Source organism: Archocentrus centrarchus, chromosome 10 (assembly GCF_007364275.1).
Source record: "Archocentrus centrarchus isolate MPI-CPG fArcCen1 chromosome 10, fArcCen1, whole genome shotgun sequence".
NCBI classification, from domain to species: Eukaryota; Metazoa; Chordata; class Actinopteri; order Cichliformes; family Cichlidae; genus Archocentrus; species Archocentrus centrarchus.
Genome location: NC_044355.1, coordinates 12,738,121 through 12,754,655, shown reverse-complemented (window position 1 = coordinate 12,754,655; position 16,535 = coordinate 12,738,121). Strand labels below are relative to the sequence as shown.

Below are 16,535 nucleotides of genomic sequence, written 5' to 3'. Positions count from 1 at the left end.
AGGCTAAGAACTTTTCTGGAAGTCTTGAAAACATCTCAGGAGAGTCTTTTTCATGTTTTATGCATAAACTATTATTGCTGCAGTTTGCTGAGGAGATGAATATCAAGATATAGTGTCACCCAGCTGTTTATTCTCTAACATGTCATTTATGTTTAATCAGCAAGATGGGTACACTGGTCGTAAAGGCATGGACATTATCAGTAGTAATACTCGGGTAGGGCCCAAAGTGTGCCAAGAAAATATCCCCCACACCATTACACTACCAGAAGCAGCGTGAGTTGTCAATACAAGGCAGGCTGGATCCATGCTTTCATGTAGTTTACACCCAATTCTGACCCGACCACCAGAATGTCCCAGCAGCAATTAAGACTCATCAGACCAGGCAATGTCTTTCCAGTCACCAAAGTATCATTTTGGTGAGCTTCTGTGACCTGTAGCCTCAGTTTTTTTTTTGCTTAGCTGATAGGAGTGGCATCTAGTGTGGTCTTCTGGTGCTGGAACCCATCTGCTTCAATGTTCAATGTGTTGTGTGTTCAGAGATACTCCTCTGCATACCTTGGTTGTAACAAGTGGTTATTTGAGTTATTGTTGCCTTCCTATCAGCTCAAAGCAGTCTAGTCATTCTCCTGACCTCTGGCATCAACAAGGCATTTTAGTCCAGAAAACTGCTGCTCACTGGATATTTTCCTTTCTCTGTAAACCCTAGAGATGTTTGTGTGGCAAAATCCCAGAAGATCAACAGTTTCTGCAATGCTTAGACCAGCCAACAACCATGCCACGTTCAAAATCACTTTAATCAACTTTCTTCCACATTCTGAAGTTGTTGAGTAGGTGTACATAAAGTGGCTGGTGAGTATACTTTGGGCTTGCCCTTTAATTTAAATGGACTGCATTCTCTGCCACTGTGTATGGGATGTAACCTACTGTCTCTGCACTATTGTGTAGCCCAGGATACCCACAGTTAATTAAATGAAGGAAATATTAAATAGCAGTCCAGTCTTCCACTCAATTACAATATAACAAAATTAATATCATAGGATGAAGTGACTGTAAATGCAACTTCAACGTGCTGTCAAGACTATTAAGCTGCTTAGTACTCTGCAGCCCTTTACATAAAGGCTGTGGTAGAATAATTAAAAGTACCAGTTCAACGGTAAAGGTTTAAGTTCAAATTCCTACTCAGTAAAAGTGCACAAATATGACCAGTGTAAGATGTAAAAATCCACCAGGTCTTTAGGGAGTGATGATGGTGCAGAGAACACAGAAGCAGGCGAGGTAAATAAATGAGCAAAGTTCTTTCATACTGAGGCTTTATTTGTAAACAAGACAAATGCAAAAATGTATCAATGAGCACAAACGGGTATCAGAGGTAAAAAGCAGGACAACAGAATACAAAAACACTTCATATATTACAATCAGATTTAAATGACAGAGCTGCCTCTTTACCTCAGATTTCCACCTCTGCTTTCTGCGTGTCATCACAGCTGCTCGGGTCAATAACAGAAGAGCGTCGAACAATTTCAAATCATCAACTTCTTTGCTCTTCACTGACCCCGCTGGGCTCCACATAAATCTCTCTCAAAAATCACAAATCAGAGTTTACCCGCTAATCAAACCATGTGGATCATCTGAGAGGATTCGACTGCTTCACTGACACCCTGAGAGCAGCTGCCTCCACGCAAACAGCATCACGACAGAAATCGTCACAAGACGAGAGGTCAGCGGAGATACCCCCCCCCTTTACACAACAGAGCATTCAGGTCATGTTCACACAGTGAGCATGTTTCACAAACACGGTGGCTCAGTCACACACCACATGCTTCACAATAAAAGCATCTGTATATTACACACAGAACAATATGACGCATTTTCCCTGATGAGGACACGACTGTGCAAAATGTCGAGCTCCTGCAGAAACACAACTAAACATGCATCTTAAATATATTCAGAACAAACACCATCTGGCTGCTTGGAGTGAATGAACAATGATTTAGAAAAATGTGGTGAAAAGACAACAATAAGCAACAACACTGGCTGCTGGCTCACTGAATGATGTGCTTCAGCTATTCTGATCCGTTTCTATCCCTTCTTGTTTGAAGACATGCGTTCAGTCCTTCTCCAGACTGACAACACTTAAGGAATGTTTTTACATATAAATGTCTTTAAATGCTCTAACGGTCTTTATCACATTGCATTAAGATTTGACACTAAAATTAACTCTTGACTGTATTCCTCTGTATATTTTATTTATAAAGTCCTTCAGTACAATCATTGCAAACTGTGGCTCATCATCCAATCATAATCTTCGATCACAAGGCGTGCACGTCAGAGCGCCGACATTTTTTAATAAGTGCTTGTGTTTTAGCTCATAAAAATTCCAAATCCCAAACTAAAAAAAAAAGGAATATTGCATCATATTTTAGGATTTGTAAGCCATGATTGGGCAGTATGTCTCTCACATCACAGCCACAGTTTGAGCAAAATGATAAAAATACACTCCTGCTGAAAATAGTTTCTTGGAGTCTGGCCCTTTCTAGATTCACAGATTCAGTTTTGACATCTTGTAACTGTCACCTGAGGGGAGTACAACGCAGTGAGATTAAATGGTGAGCAAGCTGTGTCGAGCTGAGTGTTTAGTGTCCCAAAACTGGTTCTCTTTTTACCTGACTAAATCACCGTGGTGCTCAGAGTTTCAGTAATAAATAATTAAATAAAATGGGCTGATTCGTTGTACATGTGCAGCTTGTTAAGCTGTACCTTACTAAAACCACTGAATGAACCACAAACTGTGCGTTGAGAATGTGCATGTATTAAACTGGTGATGCAGAAAATGTGTAAATGTTATACTTGATTCTGATATGCTGCTAAGTCTCTTTAACATTGCTGGGATTGCAGCTACAAGACCACAACACATGCCAAAAATACCTGTTCAATCAAATTAATTTCTCTTTGATCTGCTGAGAAACTAGAGTGATTTCCACATTTCCTCCACTACGCTGTGTGACAGTAACCTGTCCAGGTTGAAGTTTCAGAGCTCTACTGTGCAGCTGTCACATTAGAAATAAACAGCAGCACAGAGAGCGCACTCAGTGATAAAATAATTCACATGAATTAAAATGTTTGTGCGCTAAATCACCAGATTAAAAACTTTCTGCAGCATTAATCGCTTGTCTCATTGTAAAAATCATCAGTTGCTGCAGCACATTTTTCATCTGTGATATTATTTGGACACAATTCCTAATTTAAAAAAAAAATAAATAAAAAAAATCCTTCAACAGAGAACTTACAGCATGTTTTCAGGAAAAGGTGAAAAGTGCTTCCAGACTATTTTAAATCAAACTAAACATAACCTGCTCCGGACCACGTTACATGTTGAGCATCAGTTAACATGGTGATTTAGCCAAGTAAAAAGAAATCCACTTTCATTACACTGGAAACTCTGGCTTTAAGCTCAACACGGCTCATTTATCCACTACCCTTTCTTCATAGTCACCCCAGAAGCTCAACGAACGCACTGAATGCTGTTCTGAGACCATTTGCAGAAACTCTGCTGCCAATGAAGCGTTAGAAAGAACACACTTTTCTAAGCTGCACTGTGTGACTGGAAATGGCATAATTTATACTAAACTGTATGTCATACACCAAAATTAATACATTATTGTTATTTTAATCGGTCTATACAGAAATACTGCATTTTGTTTTATCTTGCAAGACAATAAGATGGAAGATAAAGAGCTTAAATTTCCGTCTTCGGCTTGTTCTGTTTTCTCGTTTTCTATATTTCTGCATTAAAGTGAATCCTGACACAAATAAGTTGTGTACATTTCCTGTTTTAACGTTTAGAATCTGTGTTATTGTTAATATTGGATTTTATTTAGATGTAACTGCTGGTGCTGATGCTGCAGTGGGAAGTAATGGTTTCCAGCTATTTTTAGGGGTATCTGAAAAGGTCTGAGGACCCTTTTGAAATGTGAAAACTGTCTCAGAAATTTATCATCCAGATGGTTGAAAGGTTTTAAAGATTTTGGGAAAACCTTTAAACAGCAGTAGGTGGGATTCCACTGATATTAGTGATGATAGTAAGCAATTAACTAACATAAACTACTTGATAATTGATATTTAAGGACAATATGGATCAGCCAGTATTTATTTAAAGAAATATTTTACACAGAGACATATTCTAATTTAAGTCTGAACTACTTCTGTTGTATCTTTGGCATCTCTGTACTGCAGTTGGCTGATTAATATTACAACTATCAAATTTAGTGGTCAGGCTCGCGTACAGCGGAGTGGACATCATTAGTCGTGACATGAAGAAAAAAAATATTGGGTTTAAATTTAAATACTGGAGGCTCCTTCTGTTAATACCTCACACATTCTGGGTTAGACTAAGAGGGTGGGTGTTACAGGAGGAGGCGAGGGCGAGCCGCTGTCCGACAGGCTGTGTCCAAGCAGCAACTCCTTCTCCCGGTGCAGACAGGGCCCGGTGATGTGCTGGCTGTGAGAGTGGTAGAGCCGCAGGAAAGCCAGGATGGACTGAACCAGCCACAGAGCCGTCATGAACCACAGCGACGCCTGAGGATGAAGAGGCAGGCTTACACTCATACAGGATCAAATACACTGAACAGAAGGATAGTAATGCTAATTGCTTTGTTTTAAAGTAGCTGGTGTTTTGATAAATGATCTAATGTTATTTATTCAGTAATTTTAGCAATGAAAATGCAGATGTGCCACTTGAGGTTGACTGCAAAAATGAGTCAATCCCCAGAGACTCTTTAAGAGAGAGAGAGGGAGTTTTGGCTTTTGGATAGTTTACCCCCTTCATGACCTTCTTTGAACACTTTGATTGGTTACAGCTTGCTGTGTCAGCAAGCTGTAACCAATCGCTCTCACCTCCGTTAATTCAAATCAGTAAATTGAACCTCTTCGCTGTGTTTGTGCTGTTGGCATCCTCTGGAGTATTTTTTTGATTAATTTATCCGTCTAATAATGTTGTCTGCAGTCTAACAGAGAATGTCCGAGATGTTTGCACTTCAGTTTGGTAAAACTCCTTTTTTTTTTTTTTGGCCTGTTTGTTCACAATAATTAGCAGATATTTGTGTCTGTACTTTGCATTCATATAGTTTATAAATGCAACTGTTTATCAGTTGCTGACAAATTAGCATGCCATCCTTTCATCTACATAAGGTAACTTGTTTTATGAAAACCCTAAACATCGAAGCTTCAAAATACGGAGACCAAAACCATGAAGTGTGGACCACAGACAGTATAAAAGATGGACTTTCATACTGTCTGTGGTCCACACATGGTCACTTCTGGCTCTGAATGACCAGCACGATTAAAAACTAAGCATTTTAGCCCAGACAGGACAGATTACAACTGGAAAACTTGAAAAATCACAGTAGAAGAGAGCGTCACTGTGTTTCATCAATACGGACTAAAATAGAAGCTGGTTTGGTACGGAGTGAACCTCAGACACTCGGATCATTGTTTCAAAAAGACAGATTAGATCAATCCTGCATGGGAGACTGAATGGAGCTACAGAAGCTGCTGGAACAGAGGCTGACATCAGCTCCTGTGCCGATCAATGATGTTTTGTAACCAAACACAAAGCATTATCAACATCAAAGAAACCCCTAAATGATATATGCTGTTAATTACTGGAAAATCTGCTTTAAAAAAGAAAAAAGGCTTCAGACAAACTAAACCTGCTCTCTTGTTTTACATGTCTGCTTTCCTAAAATAGCAATACCGTGGCAACCGATTTCTGTTGCCATTAGAAACCGCTGACACACAATCGCTGCAGTCAACAGTTTAGTCGACATTGAGCACCACAGCAACGAGAACCAACAAGCTGAAATGACAGTAAAGTCCATGATGGTGACTGAGATAAAAGCAGCAGGGTGGGAAAAAATAAACAAGTGACTCAGAATCAATCAGAAATCTGGATAATGATGTAATCAGGAATAATGTTCATGTGCACAACATACAAGCTCAAAACTGGGATAAAACAGTAACTGCTACACTGACGTAAGCTCATGCCTTTTTTTGGTCCTTAATGTTGAGCCATTTTATAGCTGCATCTATAATTTAGATAAATTAGTCTGTTGCGATCACTTTAATGCTACTTAAGTTGTCCGTCTAGTATATGAACTGTTAATTCAGTCTTTTTTTCATTGTGTTGGACCTGCTCATCTAAAATCATATGAATCCAGTTTTCAATACTTTGCTCAATCATCTCTTTCCTGACAAATGACCACTCTGAAAAAATTTGCTATATACAACCAAATGTCTATCAATCTAAAGGTTTCATGATTGCTTCCAGAAACACAGCAACTGTTGACAAAGCGGCCTGCATTAACAAAACTTAAAGAAAAACGCTTGAAGTGCTTTGCAGGCACCATTTATTTAGTTTTTTTTTTTTTGTTGTAAGTTAAATATTGAAGAATAGAGAACTTGAAGAAAAAATGTGTTGCTTTATCGAAGAGTAAATGCAGACCGATAATCCCAGCATCGTGTTTCAGGCTGCACACAGCGGAAATATGTTTGAAGATCTCGGTTCAGAAGGCAGGGAGGAAGTCGGTGTTGCTTTAGCTTTCTGTTGTGCACAATGTGTTGTGTTTGTGTTTATTTGAGCATTCCTACCTGCGCCAGACTGAGCTCTGTGAAGAAAGTCGACGTGTCCACGTCCAGGTAAAGTGGCACGAACTGCGACTCCGCACAGCTGAACACAGAAAGGAAGGGATGAGAAAAGAACCCCCAGAAACACTCAAACACAATAACAACTACAGACAGTTTAAAAACAAAACAAAAACACACAAAGCTGTCTGCAGCAGCATTTAAACATCAGCACTGAACCAAAGTCTGAAACATGAAGATACAAACTTCTTTATAGTATGGTACCTCTCTCTTTAACCTTTGAGTGACTGAGCCACTTTAGCATCCAAAAAAGACCAAATGTGATTTATTATTATTCAGGAATACTTTGATGGTTCTATTTTGTGTTTATTATATCTATACTTTTTACTTTGAAGCTGGAATATTTTAGCCATAGTTAATTATGGTTTTCAATCATTATGGAAGAAGACATCAAAAACACAAATTGTACAAACAAAATTATATTTTGACAATCCTTGTGTTCTACTTCTTACAAAACAATTTTTCTTAGTTTCAATAGTACTAGAGAAAAGGAGCCTATTTCAGCTGTCATAGGGTGAAAATGCAATGACTGGCAAATGTAATTTTCTTCACAGCAGAATATAGAAGACGTTTGAAATGTTTAAATTAAGATATTTTACTTTTTCATAAAAAAGATAAAACAGCTCATTCTGAATTTGGTGGCAGGAACACCCAAAAACAGCTGGGATGGGGGGTGACAAAAGGCTGGAAATGTAAGTGGGACTGAAAAGAAACAGCTAGAGGAACATTAATTAGCAGCAGGTCAGTGACATGACCGGGTATAAAAAAGCATCTCAGAGAGACAGAGTTTCTCATCAAGTTGAGCAGAGGTTCACCAATCTGCAGATTGAAAATTTTTAAAATAATGTTTCTAAACATAAAACTGAAGACTTTGAACATGTCATCATCTACAGTATATCACCAAGAGACTGAGAATCTGGAGAAATCTCTGGACAAGGGCAAAAATCAATACTGAAGTCATAATAAACTTGTCATAGCCAGGATGCTTCACTTCCACACTTCTGTTTAAAACAATCATTTTAAATATGTTGTGCAGAGACAGTCAATATCAAGGTTTCTGGAACAGTAAGTCTTTCTACTCATGGTCAGTTAGACATGGTTCACTAAAAACATAATATAGTGATCAGAGGTAAAAAAAAAACTGCAATTGAAAAAAGAAAAAAATCAAAGCTTGCATGTTAAAGCACATACATAAACAAGCCCAAACTATTTTCAATTATCCTAGCCACACCAAAGAGCCAATTCCTGTAAAACCTATGAAAAGTTTTCAGAGATGTATACTGAATTCATGGTATGAGGAAATTTCACAATTAAAACGATAACAATGGAAAATATCAATATAGATGGGCCATAACTTGAAGGTTAAAGGATGTGTTTGGGATTGCTAACATTACATTACAATACACACTCCCCGAATGTCTGTGAGAATAGGTTTATCCCTCATATTATTACTGGCCCTAATTATTATTATTATTTTTAAATCACAATATGGAGCAACAAAAGAAACAGCCGGACCAATTTGCAGGCTTCTCGATGCTGAACTGAGCAGGCATCCAACCATAACACCAAAAAAGGAACCTGCATGTAGAAGATGTACCTGTATGGCCGTGTGTCATTTTCAGTCACGATGTTGCACCAGGAGCTGAATCCTAGTGACAGGATGACGCTGGCTCCTCCAGACAGGAAGAGCACGCACACACTCAGCAGGACCGTGAGGAAGGACGAAAACAGAGTGCTGGGCACAAACACACATCAGAACACAGCCATCAGACACACAGAGCTGAAGCTCAGGGTAGACAATATAGCGAATGCATGATTGGTTCATAATATAAAATGCAGCTATTTTGAAAGCCTATTAATTTACAAGCGTCCCCCTGTTCCTGCTGCTCCAATAATTACAGTATTGATTTGTGTAGCATATTTCATCAGGAGAGACAGACATAATCACAGCACAGCCTGCTATTATTACCAGCAACATTACTACATACTACAGTAATGTGTAAAAGTCCTGAGTCACCCTTCATTCTTTATATATTGTGTGAGGAAAATGGGAAAAAGATGCAGCTATTTATTGAAATGGCTGCAAACATACCTGGAAATACTGTATATAAGACAAAAGTGAGTTTGTGCAATTCTAACAAGTTTGAAAGTCAGTATTTGGTGTGAGCACCTTTATTCTTCAACACAGCCTCAACCCATTAGGCAGTTTTCTTGTAATTTCTTTAAGTAGTCTTTGGGAATAGTTCTCCAGAAGGACATTCAAAGCTCTTCTTTGTTGGCTGCCTTTTGTGCCATTCTGTCAAGATGATTCCACACTATTTCAATAATGTTGAAGTCCGGGCTCTGGGGAGGTCAGTTCATGGCAGTTGGTGTTCCATTGTACCTTTTTCTATCCAGGTATGCTTTTACTGCATTGGCAGTGTGCTTGGGATCATTGTCAAGCTGAGAAATGAAGCCGCTTCCAAAAACAAGCTTTCCAGACTGTGCTGCATGATGAATCATAATCTGACAGCACCTTTATACTGTAATTGCATCAATTTTGACAAGATCCCCCAACACCACTGGCTGAAATGCAGCCCCCAAATCATGACAGAGCCTCCACCATGTTTTACAGATTGTTGTAGACCCCCACTGTTGTACCACTCTCCTGACCTTCTCCATACATACTGATGAAGAGTTGAACCAAAACTTTCAAATCTGGATTCATCACTCAGACCTGTTGGAACCTATCATATACTACTTATTCACAAACAGCTACACACGGTCCATAAAGTCATATACATTCATAGAAAGAGGAAGAAAAACAAAACAAAAAAAAATTCGTTAATTTTTTACCAACATCCAGGAACACTTAATCCCAATATTCAATTCCCAAATTAAAATATGAATATTTTTCCAGATCCAAGTGACATTTGTTATTAAAACATCACCTCTTTAAAAAAAAAAAAAAAAAAAATCACCATTTTCAGATTTTCACACCTGAGGACTTCTGTATTTCTGTGCACCTCACTGTATAATCATCTGTATTCATTTCAGCAGGCTGCTCACATGTTTGCATACCGTTTCGACTACACTATAACTGCTGTGATGACTATCAGTTTGTTTTCGTAGGTCATGTGACCCACGTATTTAGGTTGGAAAGAACCAGCAGCTAGTTGACATCAGAAACCTGAGACTTAGTGGTGGGTGTCCTTGGGGGCCAGGACTGGTCACCAGAAGGTCCAATTTGGCCCACCTGATAAAAAATGTGAAAACTGCAGTTGAGTCCTTGTTTATTTTTTCCATTAATAAAATGCATCCAATGCTCCTTGTGCATTTTTAGATGTAGTCTATCTGGTAGCTGCAGTATGTGGCCCATCAAATAAAATGACTAGAATACATAAGATGCACAACTGGTTAGTCCATTTTCTCCTCTCCTGAACATGGCAGACAGCCTCCTGTGCTGATGAACACACACACACTAGAACTGCACACTGCCCCCCCCCCCCCCCCCCTACACACACACAGACACACACACAGACACACACACACATATCACTGGTTTACTTGCATTTTTGGTGAATAAACTAACTCACAATGGACTCTTGCTTGCAAGTTTTAGCCACTTGTAAGCCTATACATATTAATGCTTTGGTTTCTACATGCAACCATTAGGAGCGATCTTTTTTAATGTGTCTGCTGTACATTCACATACCACTGCAGAAACTACCGTGACACTATGCTGCATTATCTCATAACTGCAGTACATAAGCAAATGTAGGTCAGTAGCGCATGTAGCCGCCCTCTTCAGTGTTTTGAGGCGTATGTGTGGATGTGTGTGGTGTAGGGGAACTCACTCGTCATGTCGTCCATGCAGATAGAAGAGGCACCTCCAGCCCTGCGCGGCTCCGTACAGCACCGTGAAAATGCCCACAAACGTGGCGAACTGGCAGGCTGCCGGCGGCCCCCATTGCTGCACCACCAGGTGATCTACGACTCCGGTCGTGCCCGTCGGCTCCACTCGTTCATCGGTCCTCCAGTATCCGCTAGAAAACAGGGCGCAGCGGCCTTTGAAAGCAGAGCCGTTCAGAGCCATCGGGACGACCACCAGCAAGCCCACCGCCACCGAGAGGGCGTGAGCCGCGCAGTGAGCCAGCAACAGCCGCCGGTCCAGCTCCATGGTGCAGGACAAACAACAGCTACACAGTTAGAGTATCCCCGATGTGAAGTAGCAGATATCAGCACATCCCTGTCTATACTGACCTCGTTACGGGGTATTTAAAAAAACAGGGCGGGGACCGAGCCGGCACTCCCACCGTTACACGATCCACACGTACTGCCAGAGAGGAGGAGGAGACACAGAAGGCTCACTCCGCCACTAAATCCAGGGACCAAACAGGAGAAAATTCATCAGTATAGCCATTCCCTGCACTGATGCTGCAGAAATACTTCATAAAAAGAGCACCGATTATGCTCATTTTGGCTCTGCTAGAGTAGCTCTGCAAAATTCACTGTCTGAAATAAGTCATTTTAGCTCCTCTCCTACTAAGGTCACCTCCCTTTGAACCAAGTTTATTATGACTGGCTGTCAGCATCGAGAACCATATTAGGAATATCTCTTCCATGACATCATACAGAGCCAAGTGTAGAAAAAACTGCTAGAAACCGAGTATTTAATGTTTGAGCATTTGGTTCACAGAGAAATAATTATGAGATATACAGTTGAGTTAATAATTTTTGTAATATAATAATCTCACTCAATATGGTCTGAAGTTCATTTAACATGCTACATGTCACCCTTGTGGAAGGATTGGTAACATTTATGTGCGCACTGGTAACATTTATGTGTACATTGGTAACATTTATCTATGCACTGGTAATATTTGCCTGTGCACTGGTAACAATTATCTATGCATTGGTAACATTTGTCTATGCACTGGTAACAATTATCTATGCATTGATAACAATTATCTATGCATTGGTAACATTTGTCTATGCATTGGTAACAATTATCTATGCATTGGTAACATTTGTCTATGCACTGGTAACAATTATCTATGTACTGGTAACAGTTATCTGTGCATTGGTAACATTTATCTATGCATTGGCAGAGGTGGCAAAAGTACTGACATTCTGTACTTAAGTAGAAGTACAAGTACTTATGTTAAAAAATACTTTAGTAAAAGTCGAAGTACTGGTTCAACTTCTCTACTTAAGTAAAAGTAAAAAGTACAGGCTCTGAAATATACTCAAAGTAAGAAAGTAAAAGTAGTTCTTTGGAGGATGTTTCTACCTGCTATTTTTGTGTAAAACTAACCGAACCTCATTATATATTATTGTAATAATATAAAATAATACTACATGAGAATACAAACGTTATTCCAATCTAAATTTTAATCCTAATGAATGTACTCAGCTTTAATTTGTTATGTAGGACACAAGCTGTGAAAGGGAATTTAAACACAGCTCTGTTCTCTGTGTCCTCCATAGTAGAGGGTGACTGTGCCTCCACCTAAACACCAACATGAGGATACTCAGGGGTTACAGTGGGATTCAGAAGGTGGAGGAACCCTAAGATCAGCTGTAGTGGCTCTGCATGGGGAGAAGAATCACAGCTTTCTATTGTGAGCTGCAGTAAATGATGTTGGTGTGCAGGCTGTGATCAGCTGACCTGCTGCTGCTGCTCTGAGGTTTACTGCTCTGTGTGGATGAACTGAACTCACAAAGATGTAACCCAGTATTTCACAGCTATCTGAGCTGAGCTCCATCCCCTACACTGACAGCATGCAGGCTGTAGAAATGTTGGATTCAGTGAATGAATCTCAGCATCAGCAGCTTTGGTTCAAACTCATCTCTGCTGCACTGATGTAACCTGTAACTCTGACCATGAACACAGCCTCTGTGCACCAACACAGAGCTTTACTGTAAATACAGTACAACAAGCTAACCTAAACTGCAGTATTTTCATAGAATCTTTGAATAACACAAAGTCAGCATACTTCAGTTTGTTTTCCAGTCCTTACCTTTAAATCTAACCTCTCTTCTTCCTCTCCTGTCCTCTTTCTCCATCTCTGAGTGAACTTCTCTCTCTTTGCTCTCCCTGAAATACAGCAGCTCTTCTTTTAGCTAGCAGACACACTGTGTGACAAACTGCACACACTTTGTGTGTTTGCTGATATTTGTTGAGCATTTAGAAACGTTGCATTTACCTGCCACACGTTACTCCCTTCATGCTCGCTCCTCTTCAGTAGCGCTAGCTAAGCTGTTTATGTGCCGCAGCGCAACTTACGGACTCGGTCCGGCCCGCTGTAACCCCTGATTATAGCGCTATAAATGATACATTAATTATATGGGTTTGCGTATTTAATCCCTTTGTACGAGATAAGCCGGTGATGAAGGATACGCCAGTACGATTGTCTCTTATCTGTTATTATTCCTCCGTTTAGGCTCAGATCATTTGATGTTTGACGGCGCACTGACCGAAAACGCAAACTTCTCTCTGACGTGTTAAAAAGTAACAAGTCTGTTTGAAAATGTAAGAAGTAGAAAGTACAGATACTTGTGTAAAAATGTAGGAAGTAAAAGTAAAAAGTAGTCAGAAAAATAAATACTCAAGTAAAGTACAGATACCTGAAAAATCTACTTAAGTACAGTAACGAAGTATTTGTACTTCGTTACTTCCCACCTCTGTGCATTGGTAACATTTATCTATGCACTGTAACATTTGTCAATTCACTGGTAACATTTATGTGTGCACTGGTAACATTTATGTGCGCACTGGTAACATTTATGTGTGCATTGGTAACATTTATCTATGCACTGGTAATATTTGCCTATGCACTGGTAACAATTATCTATGTACTAGTAATAATTATCTGTGCATTGGTAACATTTATCTATGTACTGGTAACATTTATCAATGCACTGGTAACATTTATATGTGCACTGGTAACAATTATCTGTCCACTGGTAACATTTATTGGTGCACTGGTAACAATTATCTGTGCATTGGTAACATTTATGTGTGCATTGGTAACATTTATGTGTGCACTGGTAACATTTATGTGTGCATTTGTAGCAATTATCTATGCATTGGTAACTATGCACTGGCAGCATTTATATATGCATTGGTAACATTTATCTGTGCTCAAGCCAGTTTGCCCACATCTTACGACTATAAAACATATACATGTGTAAATTATACATGCAATAATATAGGTGTACACAACACTATTTTTCCAAGAAACACTTGAAAAAGAAGAAAGTAAAAGATCAAATAGCATTTTTTTAATGCTTTGCTCAGAGTATTTATGGATCTGTCAGGTTTCCGATTTGTGTACCCCCCCAATAGTAAACTCATTCCTAAGCCCCTGGATTGGAACATCTGCCAGTTCCATGACTGGAATGGGTGAGTCAATCATTCTGGCAAGGGCAGGGTATTGTTAAGCTCTCACACTTTTCAGTACCTTTTTGGATTCTCTTTCAGATTGGCCTGTTGGTGCTGAGCATCAACTCTGCTTACCTTTCCATAGACACAGTCCCTGTGGGCAATGAACTTGTAAAGCAAATGCTCAATCCAGTTCACTCATAATCAACAGGTTATAATATGGTAATACAAATATACTTATAGAGTTCAACCCAGGACCTCTCATACCCAAAGCAAGAATCATAGCCCCAGACTAACGAGCCACACAGAGAGTCACACAGAGAGCCTGAAATTATGGAAGCCATCATAAAACCTAACTTGTTTAATTCTGAGTTCAAATGACTGAAAGCTCCAGAACTACAACTACTGGATCGTATGGTGAAGAACAAAGATGTTTAAAGTGTTGTCATGGCAACATAGTGCAGCAGTTCCATTTCAGGACACTGAGGAACATTTAAGCTTAAGAACACTTAAACTGGTTACAACTTCAAAGGAGAGACACACACACACACACACCTCTGACTGACAACTCGGCATTTAAACAGCATTTTGACCGCACTGCACCGCTCATCTCTACAGCACAAGTTGGGACTGCGACCAACTCCATGATAGAAAGTATTAAAACAGCTCGATGCTGTGAGACCCCAACAAACAGAAATGTTATTAGTCTTTTAGGGATATCTTTGAACTGGGTGAAATGACAGTGCAACATGCATCTTTAATGACTTTCAAAAACAAGAACTGGGTGCAAAAGATAGATTTTATTTTGGATTTGAAAGATCCAAAATATTCGATTTTTTTCCCCCGCCTTGCTACATCCACTTGCATTGCTTCTTCCTTTATCCTTATTTTCCCATTTAGCTTCCTTTTAATAACAAACGCCATCAAAGCAAAACACAGGGATCCAGTGTTAAGAAAGCTTGTTGCTGAGGGCAGCGTCAGCGTTCCTTCGTTGATCCGGTGTCGGTCACACCACTACCAGGTGGATGTGGCTCGTGTAAGTGTATTCCCAGGAATGTGTAGATGTGATATGTCAGCGTGTGAGCAGCGTCAGTCAGCGGACTGCTGCTCGCTGGATATTTTCTCTCTTTCACAACATTCTCAAGCCCAGAGATGGTTGTGTGGGAAAATCTCAGTACATCAGTAGTCTCTGTATTCAGACCAGCCCTTCTTGCACTGACTGCCATGTTCAAAGTTACTGTAGTCACCTTTCTTCCCCATTCTGGTGCCCAGCTTGAACTTTAGCAGATCACCTTGATGGCCTTCCATCCAGGCTTCTGTCTTCTGCTTATCTTTCTACATGCCTAAATGTATTGATTTGCTGTGGTTGATCAGATGTGTATTAATGAGCAGTTGAACATGTGTACCTAGCAAAGTGGCCGCTGAGTGTGTATTCATATCATTATATTATATGTTTTTTTAATCAGCCAACTTTTCCAAAATTGTCAGTGTTCAAAGATATGTGGACTAAAAATGCAGCTCTACCTTAAAACACTTTTTTAATGCCAAGTTTGGGAGTTAATAATGAACAAGTTTCAATACCTGAGACAGCGGCTGAGTCCTGTGAGTCAGTCCCAAGAGCATCAAAGAGTTCAAAGTCACTTCTTTTCACCTGTATGACATTATTTTCTGTTCCAGTTTTAGCAGTCACAACAGCCTGGGAAAGAGCATTTTTTTTTTGTAAATAATAATAATAATAACAATAACACAAACTGGATGAAAATGTGTTTTCATAAGTGCCATTTTTCATTTGGTTCTATTTATTAATGTGGGTAAAACGTTTAGGATGATGTCCAGATAACAAGCTAAACATTTAATCCATCCACTCCAGGACTCCGAAAAATGTGGCGGACTCAAGATTTATCCCAAGGTCTTATTAAAGATCAACTTGTCACAAAAAAAGAAAGAAAGAAAAAAAAAAAAACAAGCTTAAACTACTTAAATCACCCACTGTGACCACTGCTGCAGTGCAGAATGAACAACAGTGAGGATGAGGCCATCCGGGTTTGTTGTTAAATTCCTGCTCTTGCAGGATCAGTGAGTGACTGAAAATCAAGAGGTGAAAAAATGAATAGAACTTTGGAATTCTCCCAGCTGTGACATCATAAAGGAACATCAGTATAGCTGCAGAATGGAATTCTGTTCTCAGATCTACATCCACCTTTGGAGAGGTCAGACCATTTGCTGGTAGGATGAAGGTGTTTTTACATTTTTTTCCTTGTTTAGTCTTCCTGTGGGCAAAGTCTAAAATTCATTTCCAAGCACTAGTTTTTCACTTTAATTATCTTTTTGTTTAGTTACATTTCAAATAACAGGTACCAACAGGTATGCCAAGCTTTTGCTGTAATCAGATTTCTGAAGTGTATTTTTTTTTTTTTTTGCACAAGATAATTTTCATTAGTAAACTTTATTACACTTGGTACAAGTTAAA

At 39.4% G+C, this 16,535-nt stretch overlaps 1 protein-coding gene across 1 annotated transcript; it reads right to left on the bottom strand.

Annotated features, from left to right (window-relative positions):
* Positions 1-1,293: 1,293 nt before the first annotated feature.
* Positions 1,294-11,007, bottom strand: LOC115787487 (transmembrane protein 179). The gene is made up of 4 exons (XM_030740220.1): positions 10,536-11,007; positions 8,297-8,434; positions 6,646-6,724; positions 1,294-4,575 (listed from the first exon to the last, which is right to left on the bottom strand). Exons 1-4 carry the CDS (start codon positions 10,856-10,858, stop codon positions 4,384-4,386), a joined length of 732 nt encoding a protein of 243 aa, XP_030596080.1. The 5' UTR covers positions 10,859-11,007; the 3' UTR covers positions 1,294-4,383.
* Positions 11,008-16,535: the final 5,528 nt, after the last annotated feature.